Here is a 22,176-nt window from a genome sequence, read left to right as displayed (position 1 = left end):
TCAGTATATGTCCATCAATACATGTAGCGATTTTTCAGCCCTCTAACATAACTTACCTATACGATTACAGCTAACTTTGAAAATACTTACCCATTACCTACATTTGAGACAACATCCAAATTTGTTTATAACCGAAAGGCAAAACGAGCTCTTCTTAAGGAAGCTAGAAAAGCTCTCATAGCAAGTATATTTTTTTCATGATATCTTCGAAATTGTTTTTTTGTTACAAACCTTCATACTTATTTATATAAATAGATTTCTACATCTAGACATCTGACTTTTTTAAACTTCTGCACTTTGAATTGAATAGAAATCTCACTTTCTTTGCACAAAATAAATTACACTTGTTTCTGGCTTCTCTCCCGCCAGACCTTTACCCATTTAATTGGTGTAACCTTATAGGTATTTGTGTATTGTTGTAAGCGCGCACAAATTATTCCCAAAACAATACACAAATCGATTTTCTACTAAATCATCCATCCATCTGTCCGTCCATCCATCCATCCATTCACAATGCCTGATTTCGAAGGTAGGCATGATTTAGGGCATAACAAAATTAAAAATAAAATCCAAACACGAAACAGCACCAATTTCTTTTTGGCAAAATTGTTTTCGGGTCTGTTCTTTTGTAGTTCATAGTCTTGCGGTTTTTGTTGTTGCTGTTTAGAAGCAAATTTAGATTTCGAACGGGCGGCTTTTGGCAGGGTCTGTCCACATGCAAATTTTGTTTTTTTTTTTTGTTCACGAACAGTGTTTAGGAAACCAGCAAAAATAAAGGTGATGATAATCAGCTGCTTGGCATCATGGTATGGTATATTTATTGACATAGTATAAAGGCCTGTCAGAGCCACACTCGAATCCTTTATAATTTGATGTTAATATACCATGCTACGACACCAAGATGTTTATGAATTATCACCCTTAAAAAAGCTACCAAAATCATTGCAAGGAAGGAAGCAAAAATTCCTTCTGTGCATTTGCTTCTATTTTTATATTCTTACATACCTCTAGGAAAATCCAGAAAGGTCCTTCTGCCCATAGTAGAAAGATCTTCCGAAAGAAGACTAAAAAGATCGATCAATAGAGGGTCAGAACAGTCCTGTGTTTACTTTTTATAGCAGAACAAAAAGCTCTTCCTATCGAAGAGAAGATAGGACCTGTCATAGATGACAAAAAATAAATTTTACAGAAGGTCAACATGATAGAATGTGGATGGATTAATCAGATGGTAGCAACATAACTTCAATGGATGAGTGAGCTGCAACTACTAAATCAGAAGAACTCGCGACGGTAGCAGTGTCATTGAAAACTCTGCTATCGATATAATGCCGTTTACTGAAAAGGGTAAACAATTCTCGTATACTTGGTGATGTCTGTCACATATAGTAATCACTTTGTTTTGTTGTTCGGGTTGTTCGGGATTTTAAAACGTTCACTTAACTCTAACCAAAAAAATGTTTTGCAAGGTATACATTTTTGAGTCAGCTCTCTTTAAGTTGGGTAGCCGTTAAGTCAGTTGCTGTGCTTCGGTTCGTTGTTCTACGCTCGTGGTTCCACAGGACCTTCGGGTCATTTTTTCACAGGGGCCTTTGGCTCGTTTTCCACATGATATTTTTTATATATCCATAGTCAACGTCTTTGGCTCATTGTTCCATAGGAATTTCACAGGAGGTTCGGTTTATTATCCCGCACATAGCTCAAATATTGAGAGTGAATTCGAGGTAGTCATATACGGTAGTGGTGGCAAGTTATATAACCAGTTAATAGCGACGACTTAAACAGCTACACTCGAACATCGCCACAGTGAGTTGCTGCTTCAAACCCGAGCAATTATACAAAGAGTTCCAGATTTATCTTAAGAGACATGGGCATCTGCTCCCAAAATACACACAGCGAGCTGCCGAACGCCATCGGTTATCTGACCACGAATTATCCCAAGTTGGTAGGGGTCACATTTAATAGCTTCTTTAAGTCGTCCGCCAATATTACAACTATCGCCCAGTGAAGGTTTTATCGGTACGACAGCATAACAAAATGCCATCAGTAGGGTATTTATGATGGCACAGAATAGATTAAATAAATTACCTTTGCCACCTTTCTGACCTTTTAGAGGTTTGTCCTTGATAAAGCCTGGGTTGTCCCAGTTTATTGACCAGCTTCTGTATGTCTAAGCATATGTTTGTGTGTCCATCTAGATTTTATTGGCTTCACGTGTCGGCAATTGTTGGAGAATGTGAGGGTTGGCCTTGTTAGAGTTGAGATTAGGCTAGTTTTTAGTCGAGATTGGCCTATTTTTTAAGCCGAGTTGGTCCAGTTTATTGACCCGCTTCTGTATGTCTAAGCATATGTTTGTGTGTCCATCCAGACTTTATTGCTTACACGCGCCGTCATTTGTTGGTAAGTGTGAAGAAAAAAAAAAAAAAAAAAAAAAAAAAAAAAAAAAAAACTTTTTCGTTTTGGTCTGTAATGGTCTCCCTCTCTCTCTTGCCCCCACCCCTTCTCCCTATTCAGCACCGTCTTCCACTATCCCCCTTCTTTCTAATCAGTGCCGAATTCCACTGTCCCCCATCTCCCTATTCAGTGCCGCCTTCCAATGTCCCCCCTCCCCCCCCCTTCTTTGCACCGTCCTCCAACTCCCTATTCAGAATCGTTCTCCACTATCCCCCTCCCCCCACCCCCTCTTCCACATACTTTCCTATCTTCCCATTGCTTTATACCGGCCCCTCTTCCATAGCATTGAAACAATCTCCCTGTTCCACAGAGCACTCTTCTTCATTAGACAATGATGCTCTTATCAGTACAAATTATTTTAGAATTGTGTGTCGATCTGTCGAGATGTAAGTCCGACCACTTACATGCTGTGACGAAATTGGTGATAGAAGTAAATTGTAACAGAAACATTGTTTTTATTTTGTTATTCGTTTGGGCGCATTATTGAATATTGACATGTTTTGTCAGTATTTGTATGGGACAAACTTGTTTTAATTAGTCATAAGTTTTTTCTTTGAATTCAAAGTTTTGAAAACTAGGAAAGAAAAAAATGTATTTAGTTCTATAGACTATTTGACGCCCTATATGTTTAATAAATATTGTATGTATGTGTGTGTGTGTATATCAACACACGATGATTTTGGCTATGTAAGGTTTTAATATGAATAGAGATTCATAAGACATGCAATGTGATGCGTTTAGATCCATGAGCACCAATGATTTTTTTTTTTTTTTTACAATATATCGCTCTGAAAGCAAAAAATAAATTTCAGTTCTAAATAACTATTTGATTCAAAAACATCAATTTTTTAAAGACAATTTTTTATATAAAAATGGCACCACATACATGTGATATTTGCGGATTGGTTTTTTATATTAAACGTGAATATGTGAGACACGCAAAAAATCATTGTAATGTTTGCAAATTATATTTTAAAAACCCATACCAGCTAAAATTTCACCAAAAAAATCATGGTTATGTTCCTGGTGATCATATGTCTAGAACAAGTTATTTTACGTCACCTGATTTCAGTAATCAGCCAACATCTTTACCCAACGCTATAATGCAGCAAATCAACAATAAAAATAAAATTGAGAGCAGTTACTGCAAGGAGTGTGATGTAGCGGTTCAAAACATCGCTATACATTCACGTAGCGAAGGACATCGACGCGTTGTTCGTCAATTGCTAGAGGACAACATAAAAATCGTGAAAAGTGCATACAATAATAATATTATTACATACGAGTATGAAAACTCTAAAAACATTTTGCTGCCAAACGAACTTTTGATAGATGCGAAAGAACGCCTTGTTACTCTAATAAATACGAATTTACACAAAAAGACAACAATTAAGTTCAATATTGAGCTTCAAGGAGAATACATTAAGCCTACAAATGAACAAGATGGTCCATCAACATCAAAGGATGCTGCTGTAAGCACTAAAGTGTTTACTCATATGTCCAAGATGACCTTGCTAACTTTGGCGGATGATGTAAATGAAGTCTTCCTTAACCATGCTGACCATATTCTTAACAATATGTCAGAATTTCAGGAGAGAGATTCTGGCTGGGCTTTACAGAAAATTCTTAAAATTGATGTTAACATTAATAAAGCCAGTTTGACACGCGGTTCCCAGTATATTGAAACACCATTTTCATTAGCAAAAAAGAAAGCCTGTTTGAACATTAGAAATAATGATGAATTCTGTTTTAAATGGTGTGTGGTGTCCGCACTCGGTGAACCAGCAAATGGAAGCCGAATCTATACATCATCCTACAACATTGATATAAGACAGGAAGTCTTGTATCTCCAAACGGGGATAGTTGTGGATTTTAGAGGATTGACATTCCCGTTGCCACTTAAAAGCATAAAAATTTTCGAAGAAAATAATAATAACATCAGTGTTAACGTGTTTGGCTACGAAAATGGGGAAGTTGTTGGTCCTTACTACCTTACCAAAAAGAATAAGCATCATCATATCAACTTGTTGTTATTACATAATGGAGAACAATTTCATTACATACATATTTTAGATATGTCACGGTAATATAAAAGCACGATAATACAAAACATGTTTTGGTTAACTTATTTATTATTTTTCATTTAAGGTTATTGAGAAACCAGCTAACAAAACATATGAATGCAACTCATATTTGTGATGGATGCCTACAACATTTTACCACACATAAAATCCTTGAAGGACACAAGAAGGAATGCGGAGGTGTTGTGACAATTTTACCCGAAAAGGACAACAGCACATTGAAATTTAAAAATTTTCATAAAAAGGAGAGAGTGCCCTTTGTTGTATATGCTGATGCAGAAAGTATTTTGGAGGACGTTAGTTGGGGTACCATTAACGGGAAAAAAACGGTAACGGTAAAAAAACATATACCATGTGCATTTAGTTATAGTATACATTGTAGTTTAGATAATAATTTAAATAAGTTCAAATCTTTTAGTGGTCCCAATGCAGCCAATGACTTCTTAGAAAATCTTATTAAAGATTCTAAATATATTTATAATAATTATTTAACGAAGACTAGACCAATGAATCGTTTGACACCCTTAGAATTAGAGGACTTTGATAGCAGTAGACTATGTCACATATGTGAAAAAGAGTTAGGAAATGATAGAGTTAAAGACCATTGCCATTTAACAGGTAAATATCGAGGGGCTGCACACAATAGTTGCAATTTAGAATATCGTGTTGCCCGTTTTGTCCCAATTCTTTTTCATAATTTCTCATCATACGACTGTCATCTTTTCATCAAAGAGTTAGTCAGATTTGGAGGTGATATCAGCGTTATTCCTCTAAATAAAGAAAAATACGTGTCCATGTCATATTTTGTTAAAACGAAAGAGTTCGCAAGCACTTTAGATGACAATTCTATTCATTCTGAAAAAAGAGAGAAAAATGCACCTAACCTAGAATTAAGATTCTTAGACAGTTTTAGGTTTATGTCAGCAAGTTTGGATAGTTTAGCGAAAAATCTTCCGCCCTCTGAATTTAAGGCAGTGAGAACACAATTTCCAAATGATGCCGACTTTAACCTCATGACTAGAAAGGGTGTTTTTCCGTATGAATATATATCTTCTTTCAACAAATTATTAGAAAATCAATTGCCCTCCAGAGAAGAATTTCATAATAAGTTGACAGATAGTGAGTGTTCATTAGAGGACTATGAACATGCATTGCGTGTTTGGAACCACTTTAATTGTCAGACTCTTAAAGATTATTTAGAATTGTATCTAAAAACAGATGTTTTGCTTTTGGCTGACATATTCGAAAATTTCCGTGATCTATGCATACGAGTTCATAAACTTGATCCATGCCAATATATAACAGCTCCTTCACTGTCTTGGGATGCCATGCTGCTTTGTACTGGGGTTGAACTTGAGCTTTTTACAGACATTAATATGTATAATTTTTGTAAAAATGGTATTAGAGGAGGGCTAACTCAATGTTCAACTAGACACTCTGTCGCCAATAACCCTAGTATGTCAAATTATGATCAGAGTAAACCTGACGTTAATATTTACTACTTAGATGTTAATAATTTGTATGGAATGGCTATGACTCAATATCTCCCAATAAAGGATTTTAAGTGGGTAGAAGAGGAAGAACTGGAAAAGTTTAATGACATTAATAAAATATTATCAATTCCGGATGATTCTCCAACTGGTTTCATTTTCGATGTAGAAATCGAATATCCAGCCAATCTTCATGATATACATAATGATTTACCCTTTTGCCCTGAAAACAAATGTATTGGGGGATCCAAGACCAAAAAACTAATTGCAGATTTTTCAGACAAAAAGTCTTACACCATTCATTATAGAGTTTTAAAGCAGTGTTTGAAACATAACTTAATACTTAAAAAAGTAAATAGATGTTTATCATTCACTCAATCTAATTGGCTGGAAAAATATATTATGAAAAATAATAATCTTCGAGCCAAAGCTACAAATGCTTTTGAAAAAGATTTATACAAATTATTCAATAATTCAGTTTACGGAAAAACAATGGAAAATGTTGACAAAAGGAAAATTGTTCAGATTAGAACTCATTGGGAGTCACATGGAAAACGATTGGGTGCTAGAGATTTTATTTCAAAACCAAATTTCCATAGTTTATCACAATTTTCGGAAGATATGGTGGCGATTGAAATGAATAAGGTCAAAGTAAAGTATGATAAACCCATTTATTTAGGATTCTGCGTTTTAGAGATATCCAAATGGGTGATGTATGATTTCCTATACGACTTTTTAAAAGTAAAGTTTGGAAATGATTTCATACTGAACTATATGGATACCGATTCGTTTATATTAACATTTTTTGGTCGAGACCTTTATCGAGAACTAACACTAGACGACATAAAGGCACGATTCGATACATCTGATTTCTCTCCATCTAACGTTTATAAACTACCGCTTCTTAATAAAAAGGTTATAGGTATGATGAAAGATGAGAACGCAGGTAAAACTATGATTGAGTTTGTCGGTCTTCGACCAAAAATGTATGCCATTAAAGTGAGTGATAGCGAAGAAGTAAAAAAATCTAAGGGTGTCAAAAAATGTGTATTAAAGAAATATACAATTGATACGTACAGAGATTGTCTGTATAATAAACAAAATTATTTTAATAGCATGTACACATTTAGATCAAGGAAACATGATGTATATACAGATAGGATAACCAAAGTTTGTCTCAGTTTTCAAGATGACAAACGGTTTATTAGGGAAGATGGTATACATACGTATGCTTGGGGACACTACAGGATTAACGAGGACTTTACAGATCTAAGCAATTTACATTCAACAATCCCAATGGATGTAGATTTGGACCTCAATGAATTACAAAATTCAAACTTAGGTACAATAGATGAGGTTTTAGACTTTGCTAGTAACAATGGGAATACATCTCCCATGAATGTAGAAAATATATTATCAAATTTTGGCGCATTAAACTCATTAGACTTAGCACATATACCACTATTAGATTTGAATTTAAATATTAATGATATACATAACATAGAATTACCTTCGCCAATAGAAGAACAATCTATTTTTAATATGCTAAATTAAAACATACGTTTGTATTTTTTTTTTATTTACTTTATTAAATAAAGAACAATACATTTTTATTTTTGTATGCTTACAACTAAAATATAATAAAATGTGTTTTATTTCCTGGAGGGGAGGGATGGGCTTACATAACTTTTCGCACATTGCCTGTCAATGGTATGTACTCCACCATACGATCGTGAATAATAAGACAATACGATGAAGTATTTTGTGGAATTTGTGTATTTGTTTCAAATTCGATCTTTAAATCAATTGGACCATTTTTTACTGTTTCATTTTGACTGCTTATGTCAATAACAGCAACTGAATTGTCTTTAAAACTAGAATAGGTTAGAAGCGGTTGTGGTTCCCTCATATAATATGTCTGTTGAAACTTGCTATACATATCATAAAGTATTGCATAACGATTCTCAGAGAATTTTAGATTTAAATCATCATAGGGATAAGTCTCCGAATTCAAATGAACTTTAATGTTTTGAAGATCACAATGAAGAAACTTGTTGTCCTTTTCGAATACTAAAGCGACATATCGTGGTCTCTCATGATTTGTTGACAATTTGACATTCCATGTATGTTTCCTTCCACCAACAAATGTTGGATTAAAATAGCAATCCCAACTTCGAAATGCTATAGGTAGCATCTTTCCATCTTTAATAGTTTTCAAGAAACTAATTTTTCTATAGTCAGACAAATGAATGTGTTGAACTTTCCACGTAATGTTTGTGATTGTTAGACGAATATCTTCTTTTGAGTCAGTTGAATAACACACATTTGTGTCATTAGCACTCCGCAAGAGAATCAAATCATGTTTGCTGTTACAAATTACTTTGTTGAAGTTTTCCGCAAATCCAAGCAATCGATTTAATGGTACACAAAAGTTAAAAGAGTTAGTAGTAAACTCAGCACCTACATTCCATCCCGCATTACTCATAACATTACTTTCTGATGCATTCAGGGAAAGCAAATTTTTAATTTTTGTTGCCATGCCAAGATAGCGTGTGCGATCAATCTCAACACCATTTAGTTCATATCGAATTTCATCAAACATATAACCCACACAATTATTCCTAAGTCTTGAATTTGGGGAAATTTCCCCATTTGCTTTTCTCAAATAACCTTCAATGTACAAAAAGCTTTCCGACGGTAATATGTAAAGATCTTGATTTTGTATGCTTATGCGTATTTCATCATTATTTTTAAAAGATTGAATATATGGGACATAGCTATGATAATCGCGTTTTACAATATTCTCATCGGAAAAAGGCCGATCATTTATATTAAGTATTTCAGACATTGGGTTTTACTTTTAATTTAAGTAATTTTAAAAATTCTTTATTTTCTTTGGTTAGAAAAGGTCTTGTCGGTTTGACAACTTGATGTTGAATGTTTTTAGAGGATTGTTTATTATTATATTTATTGTAGATAATCATGTTTGTCTTGGTCTTATATGAATTCTAAGTGTAATTTCTTCTCCTCGAAAGTTTATTAATCGCCCTTCTTGATCTAGTATTATTATTTCAAGACGAGTAATTTCCTTGACGTTCACCGGCAAATAAATAAGGTTCAACGGCCTCTCATCTATTTTATAGCCTGGTGGAACATCTAGAGAAAATTCATGCAGAATATGTGCAGGTGAATTATTCATAAATGACCCCGTTACAATATTACATTGTATTTGTATAGCATTCACCTTCATAATATTTACAGGAAGGGTTGAGATATGCTTCTTTCCCGGATCTAAAATTGTTTCCGTGAAACCAAATAGCTTAGATATAGATTTTTCCTTGTTGAAATAAATAGCATCATGAGAAGATGTAATTTCTACTTGTAATGTATTATTATTAGCTTTAATGTCAATAGATTTGTTTATATGAATAGCTCTGTACTCTGATTCCAAAAAGTCTGCTATATCTTGTAATTCATAGGATCCAATTGGTATTTTTATAATATCATCCCCGATATGAAATAAATTATTATCATCATCCACATTAGGAATTGAGTTATATGATTGGAAATCAATTAAAGCACACTCATATTCAACATCACCTAATGATATAGGTGGTGAATAATTCGAGCATAAACTTGAATTTCTCCCCGTCAAAGTAAATGTTCTTGACATTGCAAGATTCTAATTTGTAGTAAGTAAAAAACAATATGGACTTGAATTTTTATACTTTTTATTTCCAATAAAAAAAAAAAAAAAAAAAAGAAAATATTTTACAATACGTCATTCTTATTTATCCATGAATTATGTTGATTTGAAAATCCTAACCATTTTACAAAAACTTTTGTGCCCTTTGTTTTTAGAATTTTCTCGACTAAATATATATTCGGATGTTTTGTAGGTAAAAGTTCTTCTCTGTAGAAACAGCCTTGTATTGGGTTTCCTGCTAAATCTTCTAGCAAGTATGTTGTAGGGTTTGTTATTCTTATGGTTTTTATTTTAAATATTTCAGTTGTCCAGTTCGGTGTGTAACCCTTTTCAAACTGATGTTTATATTTGCTGATGCGAACATGATCACCAACATGCAGCTGCGATTTTCTAAATATTTTTAAATGATTATAAACAGTTTTAAGCAGTGACTTCTCATTTGAGGAATTAACTTGTATTGGTGCCATTTTTATAGTTCTATGAGGTGTTCTATTATATTTATTTAACAAGTCTTTATAGAGTTTAATCCAATGATAATTTCCATTATAACTAAACTCTTTCCACATCATTCCTTTTAGGGTTCTATTGAAACGTTCAACTATTGATGCTTTCAATACACTGTATGTGGAATAATGATTTATTCTATATTTATGCATGAGTTCCTTAAATGTTTTATTAAAAAATTCTTTCCCATCATCGGTTTGTAAATTCTTAGGAATTCGTCCGGCTTTCAATATTTTTTCAAATGCTGTACAAACTTCTAAGGCATTTTTAGTTTTAAGCGCTTCAGCCCATGCATATTTTGAAAAGGTATCTATAACTGTTAGCATAAACTTGTATCCCTTGTTTGCTTTAGAATAGTTGCCCATTTCAACTAAATCAGCTTGCCATAGGTCGTCAATCCCCTTTATAATAACCCTCCGCCTCTTAAATTTTTTTCTTGCCTGAGTGTGGAGTTCATTCACTAATCCCCGTTTTTCCATTTTATTCAGTGTAATATTTTACAGTGGAGTGAGTAAATGTGTTTTTCGATAAAATACCATAGAGGTCGTTAAGCGAGTGTTTCAAACGCGATATTTCTTCTCTTATATCGGAACACTCTTGAAATATGTTTTTCTTTAATATTTCTTGTAGGTTCTTGTTTTGCGTATGTACGTATGCTTGGTTGACCGCATCTGATCCTCCCGCCGGGGGCGCCAGGTTTTTAATTCTCTTATTTTGTATGTCCAGATTCTTATCTTCATCAATATTGATTCCCAGCACTCTCGAAACATTCCCCTTTAGTGTGGCTGAAGTATATTTTAGATGATAATGATGACCAAACTTATCCACTGTCATTGATTTTGTAATTCAGGTGATTAATATATAATATTTCCCTCTCTTAGTTCTTCAATAATAGAAACAATCTCATTTGTATGATTATTGTTTCCGGCTTGTTGTGATGCCAGCAACAGCTTTAATCGTTCTATCAATTCATTGGGATCATCCCAGTATATATAGTTGGGTTTATCTAGATGTACTCTCATTAGACCTTTACCACTGTGAGTATCCTCCATCAAGTGTTTAATAATATGTTTATATTTATATCCTCTGTTGGATTTGATTCGTTCATTATGTCTATAATTTACTTTATGAGCATTGGAGTCTAGCAAAATTTTTTTATATATTTCTAATTCTGAGGCATCATAATTTTTAGGGTTTTGATAAAAGAGAAGTTCAAATAGTCCTGGTGTAAATGCCCAATGTTGATTACCAACAATTATTTTCTGATCATCAACTCTTAATGGTTTATCCCCAAATCTCCATTCACCATGAATATCTTTGTGCGGTCCATATACTGTATCCAATTTTTTATTTTTATTCAAAAGGGAAAGATTAACGGTATCATCAACATCAGAATAGAATGTATCATCTATTGAATTGTTAGCAAGTGTATCCTCAGTCTCCGGTTCTGGCTTAATATCATGTTTAAATTTCTTAACCGGTGTACTCATAGCAAAAGAATTCTTATATGACTCAATACCACCTTTCTTAGGTACTAGGAAATTGGAGGCATTTTCATTCGACAATTTTAATAGTTTATGAATTGGCTCTGTTATGGGTTTGAAAGTATTTTTCAATTCGTTTGTTTTATCTTCCTCCCCCCTTTTAATGCTTTGTAATTTTCTTTTCAATGCCTTTCTGGATCTTACAAGACGTTTCAACATTTCTTCTTCCATGGTTGTGTTTGTACTAATAGAAGTAGTTACAAAAGAAGTGACTTAAATATATCTATGGTTGTATAAATATATGAAACCCCTTTCTATATCTTCCAGAGTTAATATCATCATCTTTGCTGATTGTTAGAAATCCATATTTTTCCTTCCAACATTCATGACATATTTCTTTAAATTTCTCAAAACTCATATCACTTCCAACGTGATCATTGTATATATGTTTTAAATTTAAATTATCTTGCTTGAACAATATAATCATATTTGCATTATCACGCAATAAATGTTTTGGAATCCGCGTATATGTTTGACATAAATAAAATGAATCAACATTCTTATGACGACCCATACTGAAGTAGATTTTAATATTATTTTGTTTATCACAAGCCACATCATCGAATATCATTACAGAGTTATGTCTTACTTCTTCTGGTTGCACGACATCCTCGTTATTACTGAATGTAAACAACCGCAAACCTTTGATAGAGGAAATAAGTTTCTTGAGATATTCATATTTCGGTTGATACAGAGATTTGGAATAAATATAAACATTTTCGAATTTAAGTCCATTTGGGCTTTCGATCAAACTTATCATTACGTTAGTTTTTCCACAATTCGAAGGGCCAACTATTATACATCGTATACTATTCGGTAATAAAATGCTATGTCTAGGGGACTTCTTTTGTATGAAATCCACGTTTCCAACTGGAAGTTTAGCTTGTTGTTCAACTAACCTCATTTCACAACTAATGAATGATTTTATTGGCAATGCTTATTTATCTTATTCTCTTGTTTACAGTGAGTATAAAATGATTGTTTATAACAACATCAATGTTAATCGAAAGAAGCACGTTAAAGGAAGAGGACTTGTAAACAAATTAATCGATTCTTTACCAGTGGAACTTCATCTACCTGGCTATCAATTTTGTGGCCCTGGAACTAAGCTTAGAAAAAGATTGGAGAGAGGGGATAAAGGTGTTAATCCCTTGGATGCAGCTTGTAAAGAACACGATATCGCTTATTCACAAAACGAAAATATTAAGCAACGACACGTTGCAGATCGTAAACTAGCTGAAAAAGCGTGGGAACGAGTAAAAGCAAAAGATAGCAGTATTGGGGAAAAAATTAATGCATATCTCGTTACTAATATAATGAAAGCAAAATCCAAGCTTGGCATGGGTTTGAAAAATAAAAAACCCAAACATGTTACTGGTCAACAGATTTTTAATAATGCTCTCAAAAATGCAACAATTAAACTTAAAAGTAGCAAACCAACCGAAATTGATGACGCCATAAAGATAGCAAGAAAAGAGATTCAAAAAACATTCCGTGGAAGAAAATCAAAGGTTGTTATACCTCGAGTTATTAAGCTTCCAAAAACAGGCGGATTTCTCCCCCTTATACCCATTCTAACAGGTTTAGGAGCTTTGGGCGCTTTAGCGTCGGGTAGCTCAGCAATTGCTAATGCTGTTATGAATGCCAAAAAAGCTAAACAACAATTGGAAGAACAAACCAGACATAATAGAACTATAGAAGCTATAGCAATGGGAAAAGGGCTATATTTAAAACCATACAAAAAAGGCTATGGTATATTTATGAACGACAATTCAAAAAACTAATAAAGCAACTCCCTAAAGGCCCACTTACTGATAAACAAATATATACATTTGGAAAAAAATATATACCAGATTTTAGAGGTGTTTATATGCGTGATACATTACCTAAAATACCATATAAAAAAGAATGTGGAATAATAAATTTAGATAGTGAGAGGGGGGCTGGTACGCACTGGGTTGCATATTACAAGAATAAGAATAGAATTGAATATTATGATAGTTTCGGAAATCTCCAACCTCCCCTAGAAGTATTACACTACTTGGGGCCGAATATCACTTATAATTATAAAAGGGATCAACAGTTCAACACATATAATTGTGGTCATCTCTGTTTAAAATTCTTGATGGGATTAGAGCAATAAATATGAAATTCAAACCGCAAAATTCACTAGTTCAATTTAACACTTCCACCAAGATGCATTCAATTGATCGATCGGATATTGCTATTGTGGACTTCCAATTTTGTCATGGAAACCACAAGTGTATATTTATGAAGGAGCTTGCGTTTATGTGTGGTATTTCTGTAGTTCCAAATCATTTTGTGTTTCGTCCACCTTTTAATATAAAAGAACTTACGGACGAGGCATGTAGAACAAATGTATACTGCAAGAACTATGTAAACGGATTAGATTGGAAGGATGGAGATGTTGACTACAACGACGTTGAGAGCGTACTTGCACCATTAAACGAATACAAATATATTTTTGTTGTTGGAAGAGATAAAAAAAGATTTTTAGAGAAATATATTAATACAAATATTGTAAATTTAGAAGATAAAATTAAACTAAGAACATGTCGAAATTATTTTACTAACTGTTCTATACATTCAGAATTTGGATTTAAATGCGCCATAAATAATGTATTTAAAATATTTGTATTTATAGAACAAAATTGGAATAAGAATTTAGACATAATATATGACGAAATAAAATAATAAAATTTAATGAAACAAAAATATAAGTTTATTTTTTAAAAATTTTATTAATGGAATAAAATGTAATGAATGTAGAGAATATAAAGAAAATCGATGAAAGGGGTTTTTCTGTTGTACTGCCACAAACATCTGAACCTAATTCAGGAATTAATAGATCTAAAATGTTTGGCTCAATCGGGATATTTCTTGTGAAAGATCTTCTCATCAAGGGACAATTGTATGACAAACGAAAATGCTCCTCAATTGGACAGTCAGTGTGTTTCCACCGATAGATGTCCACTTTGCAAAAATAACACCTAGTTATGTCTTCTACTCCAGTATAAAAAAGCCCTGTTGCTGCCATTGTTTTGGGATTTGGATATTTTAATGGCCAACTTTTGAACGTTTTCAAACGTTCTATTTCTCTATTAAGATGAACCCACATCTTTCCTTCTATAGCTTTAATCACAGACTGCGAAATATAAAATGACAATCAGTAGCCAATACATCAGAAAAAAATATTTATTGAATATACATATTCATTCTTTATTCCACAATTCTTTCAAAATATATGTTTTCTATTTATATTTTATTATATTAAGTCACAAAAACCATGGATCATTCTCATCTAAATCTCGCAAGGATTGTCCTTCGGTTAAATACGAATATTCCTTTTCATTAGCTCCACTTCCCATAGGTGGTTGATACATAAGAGATTCCTCGTCCTTTAAGACATTCATAACATAGTATCTCTCCAGTTCTGATGCCTTCATCATCAGATATCTTTCAATTTCTTGATCATTCCATTCAGCATCCTTTTCAAAAGTGTTACCAGTATGTCTTTCTGTGTCCATATTGTTTGCTTTCGGCTGTAACTTTTAGATTGAATGATTTTCCACAACTGGTTCTCTATTTTATACTCCGACAAGACAAAAATGTAATTTTTAGTGACTAAAATTTCCCATAAAAAAAAAACACACACAAAAATTGATTTTCTTTTTTAAATATTCATTTATTAATGTTTAGTAGGGTGTATAGAAAAATGGTTTATTTTTTCTTAATTCCAATTTGTAGCCTGTATTTTCATCTTCGTCTCGCAATGGTAATCTTACTATGGAATAGATGCCACTCCCCAACTCTTTCACATCTCCTTCTCCCAGCGATAGAAACCTCGATGGCAAGTAAAGTATAGCATCATCTAATTTAAGAACAATCCTTTCTCCATATTTAGTTTGCGTCCTGTATGCTCCACAGATTATATACTCCTCGTTCTCATTCATTTCCTTCACCCTCATAATTTTTTTAAAGCTGAAGGAGTTGAATACATTTATTAAATTGGAATTGGACATATTCACGTTAAGTTTGTTTTCATACTATTTGTTGAACACATATTTTTTCACTATTTATACGAAATTATATTCAAGAAAGTAGAGGTTTACCCTCTCCCCCTCATCTCCCTTAATTTATACCCCAATATAAAATGAAGACAGGTTTTTTGTTTGTTTTTGATTCAATATTGCTTAATTTTATTTTTTATGATATTTAACAAAAAAATCTTTTAGTTCTTTATTTTCTATGCTATTTTCTAAATTCTTTACCATTTTAACTAACTGTAAATAATTATTATCTATGCATTCTTCAATTGCATTGCATAGGGGCACGAAAGCATCTCCTAAATATTCATCAGAAATTATAACAGGATTCTCGGGAAGATTATTTCGTATCGCCTCCACTTCATCCTCGGTGTCCGATAAAGTCGTTGATTCGGTGTCTTCGCTTGAACAGTCATCAGAATTCAGCTCTACGTCATCATTTTCCTCCCTTCTTGCTGCAATATCGTCCTGTAGAATGTAGGAAACGTGCTCGCAAAACGCGGCTTCGTCCTCCACATCTTCCATGAGAATGGGATGCACTCCTTCATACTTTAAATTTTGTCCTTCCATTTTTGTTTTTTAATTTTTGAGAGTTCTTTAGAAACTGAATGCATTTTCCAAATTTTTTCTGCTTTTATATATTTAACATTCAGCCAAATATAATTGATAATGAAAGTGCATTCTTATATAATCAATGATATTTTCTGGGTCTGCTAACATAAAATAGATTATGTTATTATGGGAAAGTTTGTAAACTTCATGATGACTTTCTCAACTCTTACAACGATATCACCATTACAAACACATACGCCTAGAAATGCATCTAAATTATGACAACACTTCAAACTACACATCTTATGAATCTATACTCATATTAAAATATTACATAACCAAAAGAATCAATACCCGCACACAGACATACACACATTATTTATTAAACATATAGGGCGTCAAATAGTCTATAGAACTAAATACATTTTTTCTTTCCTAGTTTTCGTTATCTTGAAAGAAAAAATTGATGACTAATTAAAACAAGTTTGTCTTAAATTCTATGCCCACTTTTTAATCTGAAAAATAATTATTCATACAAATTCAAAGCATGCCTTCAACTTCTAGGCTGACAAAACATGTCAATATTCAATAATGCATCTGAAATATGACCAAAACGAAAAACAAAATAAAAACAATGTTTCTGTTACAATTTACTTCTATCACCAATTTCGTCACAGCATGTAAGTGGTCGGACTTACATCTCGACAGATCGACACACAATTCTAAAATAATTTGTACTGATAAGAGCATCATTGTCTAATGAAGAAGAGTGCTCTGTGGAACAGGGAGATTGTTTCAATGCAATGGTAGAGGGGCCGGTATAAAGCAATGGGAAGATAGGAAAGTATGTGGAAGAGGGGGTGGGGGGAGGGGGATAGTGGAGAACGATTCTGAATAGGGAGTTGGAGGACGGTGCAAAGAAGGGGGGGGGGGGAGGGGGGACATTGGAAGGCGGCACTGAATAGGGAGATGGGGGACAGTGGAATTCGGCACTGATTAGAAAGAAGGGGGATAGTGGAAGACGGTGCTGAATAGGGAGAAGGGGTGGGGGCAAGAGAGAGAGGGAGACCATTACAGACCAAAACGAAAAAGTTTTTTTTTTTTTTTTTTTTTTTTTTTTTTTTTTTTTTTTTTTTTTTTTTTCTTCACACTTACCAACAAATGACGGCGCGTGTAAGCAATAAAGTCTGGATGGACACACAAACATATGCTTAGACATACAGAAGCGGGTCAATAAACTGGACCAACTCGGCTTAAAAAATAGGCCAATCTCGACTAAAAACTAGCCTAATCTCAACTCTAACAAGGCCAACCCTCACATTCTCCAACAATTGCCGACACGTGAAGCCAATAAAATCTAGATGGACACACAAACATATGCTTAGACATACAGAAGCTGGTCAATAAACTGGGACAACCCAGGCTTTATCAAGGACAAACCTCTAAAAGGTCAGAAAGGTGGCAAAGGTAATTTATTTAATCTATTCTGTGCCATCATAAATACCCTACTGCCATCGATGCAATACTTGCCTGGGTGTTATAATCCGAGCCATACCAATCATCATCTGGAGAAAAGGCAATCTCCGCCCAGGCACGTAAGGAAATACCTACATGATTTAGCGATAGATGTATAGAGGTATAAGAGAGAGTCTCTCAATGGGCCTATCGAGCAGGACTGAATGGCATTAACTCCGACGCGATCACTGAAGTCATAGAGGAACACAGAATGAATGCTGTACTCGGAGATCACCCCCTCTCATTGAAATTTAAGAACGAGACCTGGAACTAGTTTTGGCATAATTGCGATCCAGATGGTTCAGCCGCTTCAATTCGTTTAGGACTTGAATTGACAGCCGTGAGCAGAGCACCTAACCAGCATATAGCGTAGGGCTACATGACACGCTTTACCTATTCAACTAACTCCATTGTCGCCTGATAGCCTCTTTAAGTCGTCTGCCCATCAAGAGAGAGATGTATACAGGTATAAGAGAGAGCATCGCAATTGGTGTATCAAGCAGGAATGATTGGTATTAACTCGGACGCGATTACTGAAGTCGTGGAGAAACACAGAATGAATTCTGTACTCGGAGATCACCCCTTCCATCGCATCTTAACGACCAGGCCTGGCACGACAAACTACGGTAGTTTTGGCATAATATAAATCCGGATGGTGCAGCCGCCAGTATTCGTATTGGGCTTGAATTGGCAACCGTAAGCAATGCACCGGTTCAGCACTTGGCACATGACACCTATTTCGCACACCAGCCAAACCTATTCAACTAACTCCATTTAAGTTGTGGACCCAACACATACAGGTTGCATCCTTCTTGAGGCTGGAACTAAAAGAGGATCTAGATTGAGATGAATCAGAACGAACACAGCAGTAGAAACTACTACAACAACAGTGAGCCGGCGATCCGAACCCTAGTAAGTTTACAAAAAGTTCCTGATTGATCTCAAGGGATCTGCTGCGTAATATCCCGGCAGTGAACGTCCTTCCTGGGCAATACAAAATGTTTTCTTCCTCCTGATCTTATCTGCGAAGACCTTCTGATTTTCTCTGCGACGACATTCTGGCCTTCTCTGAGAAGAACTACTAGTCTTCTCTGAAAAGATCTTCCGGTCTCCTATAAAAAGATCTTCTGATCTCCTAAGAGAAGACTTTCTGGTCTTCTACGAGAAACCTTCTGATCTTCTCTGCGAAGGACTTCTTCTCTGAGGAGACCTTCTGCTCCTCTATGAGATGGCCTTCTGCTTCTCTCTGAGAAGACCTTCTGCTCTTCTCTGAGAAGACCTTCTGCTTCTCTCTGAGAAGACCTTCTGCTCTTCTCTGAGAAGACCTTCTGCTCTTCTCTGAGAAGACCTTCTGCTCTTCTCTGAGAAGACCTTCTGCTCTTCTCTGAGAAGACCTTCTGCTCTTCTCTGAGAAGACCTTCTGCTCTTCTCTGAGAAGACCTTCTGCTCTTCTCTAAGAAGACCTTCTGCTCTTCTCTAAGAAGACCTTCTGCTCTTCTCTGAGAAGACCTTTTGCTCTTCTCTGAGAAGACCTTCTGCTCTTCTCTGAGGAGACCTTTTGCTCTTTTCTGAGGAGACCTATTGCTCTTCTCTGAGGAGACCTTTTGCTCTTCTCTGAGGAGACCTTTTGCTCTTCTCTGAGGAGACCCTTTGCTCTTCTTTGAGAAGACCTTTTTTTTAAAACACACCAACATAATCTTCACACCGAATACCATTGAGGCCTATCATAAAAAACCAAATGGCTCTTTCTAGAAAAATGCCACTGTACAAAAAACTTATTTATAACTTCAAGTACTAATCCATTACCCATTCGCATTTTCCCAAAAATGATTTTCACGTTCATGGTAGTGGTGGTGATGGTGGTACGCACAACAGCATGAGAAGAGTAAACTCCTGCCTCTGTGTCGACGACCAATTTCATTCCCATGGTTTTGATTATTTCAAATTCAATGCTTTTTTCCCAATTGGCAGTGTTTGTTGTTGTTATTTCGATGATGATTCAATATTTAGTCTATTTTAGTCAAACTAAATAACGTTTCCCCCACACTCCGCCATGGAAATTTATAATCAGAATTTTTTTTATTTATTTATTTAGTTTTGATTTACCAACAAACAACTGACAACCTCTCCAACTACCCATTGAAGTTGACTCACTGATGAATGTCATCATGTCTACGGTTCTACGTTCCATCACATATATCCAATTTATATTGGATTCCATCAAATATTTATAATTTCGTAACGATGAGTTTTTGACAAATTCCTTTACAGCCTGGGTTTTTTCTTCTGCTGTTTAGTTATTCATCCCGAACCAAAACCCATATATCCATTCATTCATCCACCACCCTCTTCTTTTCCTTTCCATCCCAATTCTATGGTCGAATGGATAAACAAAAACATGATCATGTCATTTTTGCGTGCCATTGTCTTTGAAATGTCAGTTATTTGGATATTTCTGTTGCTGTTGTTGTTATTGGCTTTCTGGAATGAAGCCCAATTCAAGTCAAGTGCCGTAAAAGTACTCGTATGAAGGGTATCTACCATAAAAGGAATTTAGACAGCTGCTGTTGCTTGCCGCTGCAATAATAACAGACATGAAACATGACATACACGTAAAAATAAACAGAAGACGATGATGGCGACGGTGAAGGAGAAGAAGGCGAACAAGAAGAAAGTCGGAGTGTATGAGACATATTTTTACAACAGGAATCCATTTGTTTCGATTATTTTTAATGCTGTTGACATTGATTTAGTGACATGACTTGTACGGGTGGTACCACGTCGGCAGAAAAATAGGTAGGGTACATCGCACGCAGGCAGCAGCGACAACGGTTCCAGTTCAACTTATAAATATCTAATGTTTTGAAAGGTTATTTTCGGAATTTTCGTGTTAGCTGTTTGGTTATTTCTCACACTATTCATAATAGAATTTGATTTTTATTCTAGAAAAGCAGCGACCAGGAAGTCTGTTTATGGAAGACCAGAAAGGTATGTAGAGACGAAGTCGAGAATGGAACTCATTTTGAAAACCAAAAGTGCCTACATCTGAAATCTAAATTCTAGGTACTTATGGTCCTTAACAAGAATTTGTATTTAGAAACATTATACAAAGCAAAAAAACGTTTTACTTAAAAGTAAATACGATTCTTAAAATCTGAAATAATAAACAAGTAAAATAGCTTATTTGAAAAATCTCAAAAAAAAAACGTTTTTAAGAGTGCGGCTAAGATTATTAAAATACTTAATATCGGGTGGGGTGTTTGAGTGGGAAACGCTACAGCAGCATCACTGTAGTTTTTACTGAACATACCCCACATAAACACTGTTACTTGTTATTCTCTTCCCTCTATTAATCTCTTTCTCGTGTTGTGTTAATTGTAGAAAAATCGTAGTCCCTAGCTTAAATATCCACAGAGCAAGAATGGTAACAATCACACAGCAGAGAGAGAGAGAGAGAGTAAAATTGTGAACTTTAAGAGAACTAGAATTTGAGATTAAAAACCAGTATTGTAATAAAAGGAAGCGTCAGTGAGATAAAATGGGTTCTGTTTACTGTTGCAAATTTGTCATTCCATTTTTGCAGCTAAAAGAAGAAGTTCATTGGAACCTCAATAATTAATTTATTGCATCAAACAATATAAATTGATCATTTATTTCGAGTAATATACCCGAGCAAGTGGAGGATAAGTAAAAAACTAATATTACCCGTGGAAAAACATTGCAGACCGTTGGATTATTACTCGTGGAGAATATTCGATTAATAAGTGGAGCCATTATATAACTTTGATGTAAATTATTGTCGTGTAGCATCACTTTTATCAATTAATACAAAGCTGTGTCATTTTTCTATTGTAGAAGCAATTGAAGCAAGTTTTATTAACAATCGGGAAAAGATCAATTACACCCACGATAGAGAAATGCAGTGTTCGTTGGTGTCCCTCGGGCAAGAAGTTTTAGTTGCTTATTAAGAACATTGAAAGGTGTCTGCATAGCCAGAGACGGCAATTGTTGCAAAGGGAATTCGTTGGTGGCAGAAAGGTTGACCAAAAATTATGTATACAGGGTGAGATGAAAAACTGCAACAAACTTCAGACTGCAACCACTCGTCCCACAGTTGTTAAAATTATTCCAGTGACAGCTCATTACATTGTTTACAACCGTACAAAAGCATTTTGGTGAGAATTTTCCAGAAAAAAAAAGATATTCGTGATTGAATTCAAGCGTGATAGTGTGATTTCTTTATATTTGGCTGGAAAACCACAAGAG

At 34.5% G+C, this 22,176-nt stretch overlaps 2 protein-coding genes across 7 annotated transcripts in view; one reads left to right on the top strand and one right to left on the bottom strand.

Annotated features, from left to right (window-relative positions):
* LOC101891252 (extracellular sulfatase SULF-1 homolog) overlaps nt 1-22,176 on the bottom strand; it is a 346,652-nt gene that overhangs the window by 273,914 nt on the left and 50,562 nt on the right. The window lies entirely within an intron of this gene.
* LOC131801194 (uncharacterized) lies at nt 3,486-7,576 on the top strand. Its single transcript, XM_059119425.1, has 2 exons — nt 3,486-4,534; nt 4,600-7,576. Exons 1-2 carry the CDS (start codon nt 3,486-3,488, stop codon nt 7,574-7,576), a joined length of 4,026 nt encoding a protein of 1,341 aa, XP_058975408.1.

Source organism: Musca domestica, unplaced genomic scaffold, assembly GCF_030504385.1.
Source record: "Musca domestica strain aabys unplaced genomic scaffold, Musca_domestica.polishedcontigs.V.1.1 146, whole genome shotgun sequence".
NCBI lineage: Eukaryota > Metazoa > Arthropoda > Insecta > Diptera > Muscidae > Musca > Musca domestica.
This window is presented reverse-complemented; position numbering and strand designations above follow the sequence as displayed.

What these genes read in the sequence shown, in the direction of transcription:
- LOC131801194 (XM_059119425.1), top strand. Translation starts at nt 3,486, where the DNA reads ATGTCTAGAACAAGTTATTTTACGTCACCTGATTTCAGTAATCAGCCA. An exon ending in CATATTTTAGATATGTCACG is followed by an intron (nt 4,535 to 4,599) that starts GTAATATAAAAG and finishes TTTTCATTTAAG; the next exon opens with GTTATTGAGAAACCAGCTAA.